At 58.9% G+C, this 8,730-nt stretch overlaps 3 protein-coding genes across 5 annotated transcripts in view; 1 reads left to right on the forward strand and 2 right to left on the reverse strand.

Annotated features, from left to right (window-relative positions):
• Positions 1-596: 596 nt before the first annotated feature.
• CUNH1orf189 (chromosome unknown C1orf189 homolog) lies at positions 597-1,638 on the reverse strand. 2 transcript variants are annotated; one of them, XM_042034571.1, is made up of 4 exons: positions 1,352-1,638; positions 1,182-1,222; positions 921-1,053; positions 597-756 (listed from the first exon to the last, which is right to left on the reverse strand). In XM_042034571.1, exons 1-4 carry the CDS (start codon positions 1,394-1,396, stop codon positions 655-657), a joined length of 321 nt encoding a protein of 106 aa, XP_041890505.1. In that variant the 5' UTR covers positions 1,397-1,638; the 3' UTR covers positions 597-654. The 2 variants fall into 2 exon arrangements, with proteins under 2 accessions (XP_041890505.1, XP_041890503.1); XM_042034569.1 differs by having other exon boundaries at positions 921-1,056.
• A 50-nt stretch (positions 1,639-1,688) lies between these two features.
• On the reverse strand, positions 1,689-5,011 carry CUNH1orf43 (chromosome unknown C1orf43 homolog). Its single transcript, XM_042034568.1, has 7 exons — positions 4,860-5,011; positions 4,291-4,392; positions 3,981-4,089; positions 3,754-3,807; positions 3,310-3,476; positions 3,129-3,187; positions 1,689-2,757 (listed from the first exon to the last, which is right to left on the reverse strand). The coding sequence occupies exons 1-7, from the start codon at positions 4,926-4,928 to the stop codon at positions 2,559-2,561; spliced, it is 759 nt and encodes a 252-aa protein (XP_041890502.1). The 5' UTR covers positions 4,929-5,011; the 3' UTR covers positions 1,689-2,558.
• A 53-nt stretch (positions 5,012-5,064) lies between these two features.
• Positions 5,065-8,730, forward strand: part of UBAP2L (ubiquitin associated protein 2 like) — a 30,534-nt gene continuing 26,868 nt past the window's right edge. Inside the window, exon 1 of one of the 2 annotated variants that reach the window (XM_042034545.1) lies at positions 5,065-5,138. The gene's annotated coding sequence lies outside the window, so the exon portion shown is untranslated. Of the gene's footprint in view, positions 5,139-5,284; positions 5,376-8,730 lie in introns of those variants that run through there. The other variant, XM_042034546.1, reaches the window with a different exon arrangement.

An 8,730-nucleotide genomic window follows, 5' to 3' on the forward strand; every position in this document is an offset into this window, starting at 1 on the left:
GCAGTGCCAGAGCCGGGGGCGTGTGTGCGGCAGTGGGTGATGTGATGCAGCCCGACAGCCGAGCTAATGAAGGGCCATGGCGGGGGGTGCTGGCCCAGCGGCCCCCAGCCCTGTCAATAAGGAGAGCCAGGGCAAACACTGATGGGCCCTGGGGCTGGGAGACACCAAGGTCGGGCACAGGCAGCAGGGATGGGAGGTGGGGGACAGAGCCCTCCCAGCTGCGGAGCAGACAGGGATCCTGGGGTGCCTGGATGGCAAGTGGGGACAGGGAGCATTGCACACAGCCCAGCCAGGCTCCTCTCCCGGCTGCTGCAGGGCTGTGCCGCACGGGGCAGGAGCACCGTGGCACACGGCACGGCACAGCAGAACCTGTGCTGGGACAGGGACCCAGTGCGGAGCACCCAGTCTGGTGAGGCATGCTGGCCGTGCTGCCATCTCCTGGCGTGGCCATGGGCGAGACGAAGTGTGCAGGATCCAGGACACCGAGGATTGCAGGCAACATGTCTGGATCCCAGCCACAGGAACTGTGCTGGGCTGTGTCTTTCCTGCACTGCTGCCCTGGGCTGTCCCATGCCTCACATGCAGCAGATGCAGCCTGTTGCTCAACATGTTTTATTCTCAGTCAGGAGCTGGGCGATGCACTGGGCTGAGCCCTCAGAGCCGCTCCACATAGAAGGCTTTCCCCAGCTGGCGCAGCTCCTGCTGGTGCTGTAGGTGCTCATCCAGGAGGAGCTGGCACAGGGCGTCTCGGCGGATCTGCCAGGTCAAGGGGCTGTGCTGAACCCCCACATCCCCCTGGCTCACCAGCGCTGGGAGATACTGTCCCCCAGGACGTAGTGGAGCGGGACAAAGGGGGCACCCAGCCCTGGCAGCACAGGGCTGGGGGACCTCAGCTGTACCCAACCAATGCCCAGCCTCACCACTGCCTGCTCCCTGCCTGCAAGGTACAGCTCCAACTCCACATGCTTCTTCAGCCGCGACTCCATGATCCATTGCAGCACCCCATGGGACGATGCCCAGCACTGTGGGTGCTCCCTGGCCTCCTGCCCACAGCTACTGAAACACAGGGTGGGCAGGTCAGGGATGCAGAGATGTTCCCCCCAGTCTGCCCTAGGGCCCCCCATCGCCCACAGATGCCCAGCACGGGGGATTCATCCCCCAGGGCACTTTGCCGGCTCTACCTCTCCAGGAGCCGTGGTCCAGCATTCCCATTCGCCTGGCCCTGCAAACAAAGAGCATGTTTGCGTGGCCTGGGGTTTAACCCGCACCAGGGCACACTGCAGCCCACTGTCCCCACCTGCTCCCAGGAGCCCCAGGAGTTTCCATCCTCCCAACCCCTGCCCCGCCTGACCTCCTCCTGCTGCAGTGAGGAGCTCTGGCTGTTTGGCCCTGCCATGGCCAGTGCCACAGGGACCCTGTGAGGCCACGGCGCTAACGGAGTGCCGCGGCAGTAACGGCACCCTGGTTACAGTAACAGCCTCCCAGTTACTGTCACGGTGGCACCCTGGTTACCGTAACTGCATGCCAGTTACTGCCACGGTGTCTCAGTTAACACAGCAGTGATGGCAGCATCCTGGATACCATTAATGTTACCCTGGTTACTTTGTAGCAGCTTCAGGAGGCGGGGAGGCAGCCTGGGATCGGGTAGGGATGGGCCCCTGCAGTCAAGAGGCCAGTGGCACGCATCCTACTTGGGCTGAACTGTCATTTTATTAAACAGTAATTAAAAAGTGCCGAGGTCTGTACCCTCCACTCTGTCGCCCACGCCACAGTGACGGGTGAGCTGCCGGCGCTGCCCTCAGCCTGACAGAACGCAGACTCAAGGTGGGGGCCACGAGCTTTCAGCCCCAGGAGCTCGGCAGATGCTGGCATGCGAGGCGCTGGTGAGAGTGGGAGCAAACACCCCCTTGGCAGGACAGACGGGACATTTAACACTGCTTTGTCCACTCAAGACATCCCCAAACGCCCAGGTGCAGGAGAATGAGTAGAAACCTCAGCCCAAAGCGGTAGCTCAGCCATGGTGCTCCAGGCACCAAACTATTTCTACCCCATCCAGGCTCACAGGCAGGCTGGGCACAAAGGACTGACAGCAGGAACAATGACGTCACGGGGAAAAGTGTTCACCCTTCGGAAAAAAACAGACAAGTGGCTCCAGTGCCCAAGACCCAGATGGACAGGACGGACAAACATCAGTTCCCGCCAGCTGCCGCAGGGAAGGACGGGCAGAGGGGAGTGCTGGCTGGGATCCATGTCTTTATAAATAAGCTCAAGCTCATCAGTTTATTCACAGGGTCCAAGACAGTGCAGGACGCAAAGCCTGGAGTGTGATAAGCCTGCAGCAGAGAAGGCCATGGGGCTGATCCCCATGGGCTCAGCAGCTCCAGAATGGGCTCCTGGTGAGGGCCAAACTCCAGCAGCTGGAATGGAGCCCCCGCCGAGTGATGACCTCCAACGTGGTGTGAGGGGGAGATCTGAGAGCACAGCTGGTTCCTCTCAGTGCTGCCTGCACTGCAGCCCAGACCCGCCCAGCACACCCACTGCACCAGGCCCCCACACGCTCACAGGGTGCTCTCCAGCGTGTTGTAGTTGTCCTTGAAACTCTTCAGCTCCAGGAAGTGTTTGGCACGTTTGCTCTTCTGGCTGGAAGGCAAGTAGGTGACCTGGATGGTGGTGGGGTTGGAGACTTCAGGGGACAGGGTGAGGTCTTTCACTGCTGACTGGTGCTGCCGCTGGCTGCTGCCCCCCCGGGCCTTGGTCCTGTGGGCAGAGAAGAGGCACCATCACTGCTGCTGCCACCCCAGAGGAGCTGGTATCTATCTGCCTAACACGAAGCAAATCTGCTTTTGTGATGACAGCACTCACTGATGTCTTGAAATCTAAGGCCAGAGGTTCTGTGCAAGTCCCTGACTCGAAGTGGTTGGGGACAAGCAGGAATGTTGACTGTGACCATGGAACAAACCAAAAACTGCAGTAACACATGGGCTGCATGGAAGGAGTGAACACAGAGGGACAGATAGGCACAGAGAGCCCCTGTCTCAGATGATGGCTGTGCCCCAAAACCCATCACACCTCCCCACGGGCTCCTGGGGCCCAGGAACCCACCACCACACCTGGGCAGCAGCACTTACATGTTTGCCAGTTCATTCAGAGCTTCCTGGTACTTCAGATATTCAATTTTCCCAAAGACCTTGAAACAAACAGAAAAGACCATGGAACACCCAGCTGAACTTATGGCGTGACCTCAATCCTGGCAGCATGGCAGAGCACAGGAATGCCCTACGGGGCCAGCAGTGCCCCACCAGCACTCACCCCGGTGCCATAGCGGGCGCTCTCATAGCCATCCAGCAAGGTGTCAATCAAGGCTTTGCGGATGCCTTTGAAGGAGGTGCTGGAATTCCGCAGTTCCAGCAAGTAGGCACAGAAGTTCTTCCCTATTAAAGACTTTGGGTACCGGCCCTCTGCTTGAAATGGGATTTCTGGAAAAAGTCACAACACAACAGCTGAAGCGCAGGTAAAAATACTTGTGCTCATCCCTGTGGTCAGGAACTGCTGGCAGGATAAACTTCTGTCCATGCCCACTGCCTCCATTTGGCAACTGCCCCAGCACATGGAGCGTGCCAACCCTCAGATCACCAGCAGAAGTGACTGCTACTCCCCAGTGACCGACTGGAGCCTCCCCATGGGGCTGCTGGCACCCTCCTTCAGGGTCTCTCTGCACCCTTCTGCTCCCACTCTTGCCCTTGGCTCCCTTACCCGATGTCCTGATTGCATCCAGTGCCTTCATCCTGTACAGGTAGTTATAGCAGCCTGGTAAAGGGAAAGCACAAACTGAGATCTCTGCAAACCTTGGATCCCTCCAAGAGGAAAAGGAAAACAGGAGCAGAGACACCATCTCATGTGACAGGACACCAACAGGAGCAGCCAAAGGTGTGACTTGGCCCCAGGGGAACAAGTGCAGGACGGTACCTCTGGGACGGTACCTGGTGTCTCCAGCTGCAGGAGCCGCCCGTCGTCCTCTGCCAGCAGCTGTGGCTCATACTTGATGTCCTGCACCCTTGACAGTCGAATGTCAATCTCTTCCTTTAAATCCTACACAGCAAGAAAAAAGCCAGCACGTTTACAGAGCACTCTGTTTGTGGGATCAAAAGGATAAGAACAGGCCCTGGATAAACTGCTCCCTCCCCACTGCCCATCACCACTCCGAGGTGGCAGCTGTGACGCTGGAGCAGCTCCTGCCTGTCCCTTCAGGCATGGATGGGCACGTGGGAGTAGGGAAAGTAGGGTACCCACCTTGGGTGCATGCTGCCCCACAGGCACGTGGGGGCCACGACGGGACTTCATGGCAAAGCGCATGATCTGGCGTTTTACGAAGATGAACAGCAGCACAAAGACCTGAGGAGCCACAGGGGGTGGGGGTCAGGCATGAGCTGGGGGGATCTCACAGCCAGCCTGTGCCCAGCTCCTCCGGCCCCGGCGAGCACAGGGGTCCCTGTTCAGCCCACTAGGAGCCCCACGGACACTCAGGCCAGCCCCACACCCTCCCAGTCTCTACAGAGGCTGCCACTCACGTCCTCTCCCCGCCCCACCGACCCCAGGAGCCCACGGGCACTCCAGCCCAGCCCCATGAGGGCCCTGAGCCCGACTCCGAGGGGCTCCCCACAGACAGTCCGGGACGTGTCTCACAGGAGCCTCACGGACTCCTCGGGCCCGGACCCACGGGAGCTCCACGGCCGCGCCAGGATCAGCCTCGCGGGGGCTCCACGGACTCGCGTGGTCCGGCTCCGCAGACACTCCGGGCCGCACAGACACGCCAGCCTGTCCCGCCCCGTCCCGCCCCGCTCTGTCCCGCCGGGCCTCACCAGGCTGCCGTAAGCCATGACCAGCACCACGTTGACCCCCGAGAGCCAGTTGCTGCCGGCCCCCGCCATGCCCGGCCCGGCGCGGGGCCGCACAACATGGCGGCCACAGCACCGCCCTGCGCCCGCACCACGTGACCAGAGGGGGCTTCGATCACGTGATCCATACGGGGCCGCCGCAGCGCCCCCGCGCGCGTCACGTGCTCTGCGCGGGCAGCCCCGCCCCGCCCGGTCACGTGCTGGGGGCGGGGTCGGGGGAGTTGTCAGTGCGGGCGGACCCAGGTAAAGTTGCGGCGGCGGCGGCGGCGGCTCCGGTACCGCGCGGCCCCCGAACCCGCCCCCACCGGCTCCCGCCGCCGCCCCCTGCCTGCCCGGCCTCGCCGCCTCCCACCCACCCGGCCTCGCTGCGTCCGGTGCCCCGGGGGCGGCTCTGAGTCCCGCCGCCGCCGCCGCTGGGCCCCGCGCGGCCTAGTGGGCCGGGTCGTAGCCGGGGGCTGGCGTAGCGCGCGGCCGCCGCAGGTGAGGCGGGCGGGCGGGCCGGGTGCGGGCGGGGGGGGTGAAATGGCGGCCGCGGCCATGAGGGCGGAAGCGGCCCGAACTCGCCCGCCTCTCCGTTGCGGGCCTGGCCTGGCGCCGCCGTGGGGGCTCCCGCCCGGCCCCGCCGGCGCCCTCCAGTTCGGTCCGGTCTGTCGCCCCATTGTGTGCCATGGACTGGGCCGCGGGGTCGGGCGGCTCCGACCCTGCCGCGCTCTCGGGGCCCGCCCGTCCCCGCCGCTGCCGGCGGTAACAATGGGAGCCGTGCTCCCGCCCTGCCGGGCTCCTTGCGGGCCGCCAGGCCCGCTGCTGCCGCTGCTCTTCGGTGGCGCCCCGGGGGCCGTGGCCGGGGTGGTTCCACTGCCCACGTGAAATTCCCGGGCAACAGCGGTTCGGGGGTCCTGGAGGAGCCCCGGCCCGCGAGTGCGGCCCTGGTCCGCGTCCCTCCATCCCGGTCTGGGGGCTCTGCTTGTGTCCTCCGGCCCGGGAGACTCCCCAGCAAAGCGCTGCCCGTCGATTACCAAGTCGGGGTCTCTGATGGCATATCCGGGAGCATCTCCCTAAAAGCTTGTGCTTTGCATACATGGGATGACTCGGTTTGCGGCCGCCATGTCTTTGCTCCGGGGAAAAACTTCTCACATTGATAATCCTCTTTTGGGTCCTTGTTCTGTTCTGCTCCATGTTGCAGGAAAAGGTTTGCCCTCTCTGGCCTTTTCCTTTGGGGCTTTGGAGCTTTTTGCACATGTTAATTAAGCTTTGTCGGAAGGGGATGAAAATACCATTTTCCTGTATTAACACATCAGGGAAACTGAGACTGGGATGTGCCAGGGCAAGCGGCAGCCAGCAGCTCTGGCACAGCCACGGGACCTACAGATCATGGTTCTGAAACTGTAACTTATCTAACGTTTCTAATAAAATGAACAGTTTGTTACATTTTTGTATCCCCTCGTTTTCTGGAGACTCCACACTTCACTTGTGTAGTTGAGACTCTCCTCTTTAGGCCTGGTGGGTAGGCAGTAGTGTGGTCTGAGAAGGAAAGGGGGTAACAGCAAATATCTCATTTGATGCAGCATCTTTGACCTGAGGGTGTTGTAACCTGTAACTGTGAAACTTATTGTTTTCCCTAAGCCCTGTCCAGGTGCAGCACTGACCTGAAGTGTGAGTGCTGCTCCATTTAACCCTGGTGCTCCAGTGTGGACTGGTCACCACTCGCTTTGGCTGGAGCTGCCCTTTTTTCCTCTTGGTGCATGTGTGCAGGTTTGCTCTTTCAAAAGAAGAGGTGAAATGCTTTTGATGAGAAAATCTTTGACCTGGGAAACTTGCATGCAGCTGCAGGGCCAGCAGAGGCATTGGGACAGCCACGTTTTGCAGTTCAATGCTGCCAGTGAGCTGGGCTCAAGTTCCCCCACTGAGGAACAAGTTACCAGTAGCCGAGTCCTCCTTCCTCAGGGTAGCTGTGGGGTCTGCATGGGGACACCCCCTCACCTGACAGCCTCAGCAGAGTCAGGGCCTGGCTGAGGTTTGGATTGTAGATATTTTTCTTACGATTTTTTTGCATGTTAAAGGACAAGTGCTTGTGTTTCTGGTGGCAGTGATGCAGCTGGGCAGGGCGGAGCATGGCAGCTGCTGAACAATGCCTGGGCACTGCACAAGGTTCAGACTCTGTCTGCTGGACCTGTGGCCCAGGGATGTTGCAGGTTGGGTTCCTGCAGATGCACAGAATCACTTCCCTCTGGGCCTGTGGTTCTGCTGCCGGGTTGGTTTAATATAACAAGCTGTTTGTGCGTGAGACTTGGAACTGGAAGAAGGCAAAAATAAATATATGCCATGGGAAAGAAGCGTGCACAGAGGGGATGGCTGGGGATAGGAAGCTTTTTCTGCTCTGCCTTGGCAGAAGCCCAGGCTTGGTGCTCTTCCCCCATACCTCAGGGGCTCCTGGTGGCTGCACAGGTAGCTTGGATTGTTTCCTGATAAGGGACCTTGGCATTGTATAGCTGTAAAACTGTGGTGTTACGTTGCCATGAGGCATGGGTGGCCATGAAGGGAGAAGTTTGGAGGTTTTATGGGGAGCTGCAGGAGCAATTGCACAGAAACTTGCCTACAGAGGAAGGCCAGGCACTGGTGGGAGCAGGCATGGGGGGTGTGTGTCCAGTGTAGGGGCATTGTTAGGGCCTCTCTGCTCTCAGAAGGATTTCTTACCCAGTTGAGTACTTGCAAACTCCAACAGAAGATTCCCCAGCTTTTCCTGGGCTATTTGCTAATGCTGCTTCTGAGCTTCCCTACTTGGCACACAGCATTTCTCTCTCTGTGCTGCCCTGCTCGTGTACAGCAGTGTTTTGGATGGGATCCTGCAGGTCTGATTGTCTTGCTAAGCTTTTCTGCCTGCTCCTACGCTCTGTCTGTGGCCCCTTCCCATGTCCCAGGTGTCTGCCTGGGGCACAGCAGCAGGTCCTGCTGCTTTGGGGTCTTATTGATGAAATACAAAAATGTGAACTGTGTGATTATTGAAATTTCAGGGGCTCAGAAGCTGTGAGTCCTGACAAGTGCCGTGGGATGTCTCTCATATCCTTTTTACCTGGAAGGCACTAGAGAGGATAAAACCTCTGTGCTAATCCCTTTCTAACACCCCCTGCCCTGAGGCCCAGTGTGAGGTTAGAAAACTCTGCTTGCTTTGGACACTCAAACTCTTCTTAGGACTTTTTGCCTCAAGCAGTTGTCTAACAGTGTTACTGGCTGTTATTCCTTGTAATTCCTTCTTGTTCACTTTTTTGGTATGTTTTTAATCCGGAATACTAAGAAAAACTTAATTTTTCCAGTTTGGGGGAATCAATTAAATAAACAAAAATAGGCAGGGGCTGCAAGGGCAGGCTTTCTTTAAAACAAAAGTTCCACAGACCTGTAGCACCACTTATTGCTGGAGCATTTTTGCTTCCCCTGCCCTGCTTTGAAGGCAGGAAAGGAGAAGGGAAAGTAGCTGATGTATCTGAGGCTCTGAGATGCTCTGTTCTCCAAGTGAAGTTTCTTTGAAGCTTTTATCAAGCATTCCTGCTCCAGTTGATGGCCACAGCCTCAGCTTGGGCTCATGGCAGATGTGTGCCCACTCACACATGTTTCAACAAGAAGTTGTTAACCTCTTTCCCTCAAGTCCAGGGAATGGCTTCAAACTGAAGGAGAGTCAATCTAGATTACCTGAGAAAGAGGTTTTTTAAGATGAGGGTTGTGAGGCCCTGGCACAGGCTGCCCAGAGAAGCTGTGGCTGCCCCGTGCCTGGAAGTGTTCAAGGCCGGGTTGGATGGGGCTTGGAGCAACCTGGGCTAGTGGAAGGTGTCCCTGCCATGGC

Source organism: Corvus kubaryi, unplaced genomic scaffold, assembly GCF_017639235.1.
Source record: "Corvus kubaryi isolate FWS band 111438036 unplaced genomic scaffold, C.kubaryi_AGA036_p1.0 37373, whole genome shotgun sequence".
NCBI lineage: Eukaryota > Metazoa > Chordata > Aves > Passeriformes > Corvidae > Corvus > Corvus kubaryi.

Bases quoted from the DNA above. Each gene is read 5' to 3' on its own strand.
- CUNH1orf189 (XM_042034569.1), bottom strand. From the start codon at position 1,396: ATGGCAGGGCCAAACAGCCAGAGCTCCTCACTGCAGCAGGAGGAG. The intron at 1,223-1,351 runs GTCAGGCGGGGC...CTTTGTTTGCAG, and splicing joins CCTCACTGCAGCAGGAGGAG to GGCCAGGCGAATGGGAATGC. The intron at 1,057-1,181 runs GTAGAGCCGGCA...CCTGTGTTTCAG, and splicing joins GGACCACGGCTCCTGGAGAG to TAGCTGTGGGCAGGAGGCCA.
- CUNH1orf43 (XM_042034568.1), bottom strand. From the start codon at position 4,928: ATGGCGGGGGCCGGCAGCAACTGGCTCTCGGGGGTCAACGTGGTGCTG. The intron at 4,393-4,859 runs GTGAGGCCCGGC...GTGGCTCCTCAG, and splicing joins TCATGGCTTACGGCAGCCTG to GTCTTTGTGCTGCTGTTCAT. The intron at 3,188-3,309 runs GTGAGTGCTGGT...GTTTGTTTCAAG, and splicing joins GCGCCCGCTATGGCACCGGG to GTCTTTGGGAAAATTGAATA.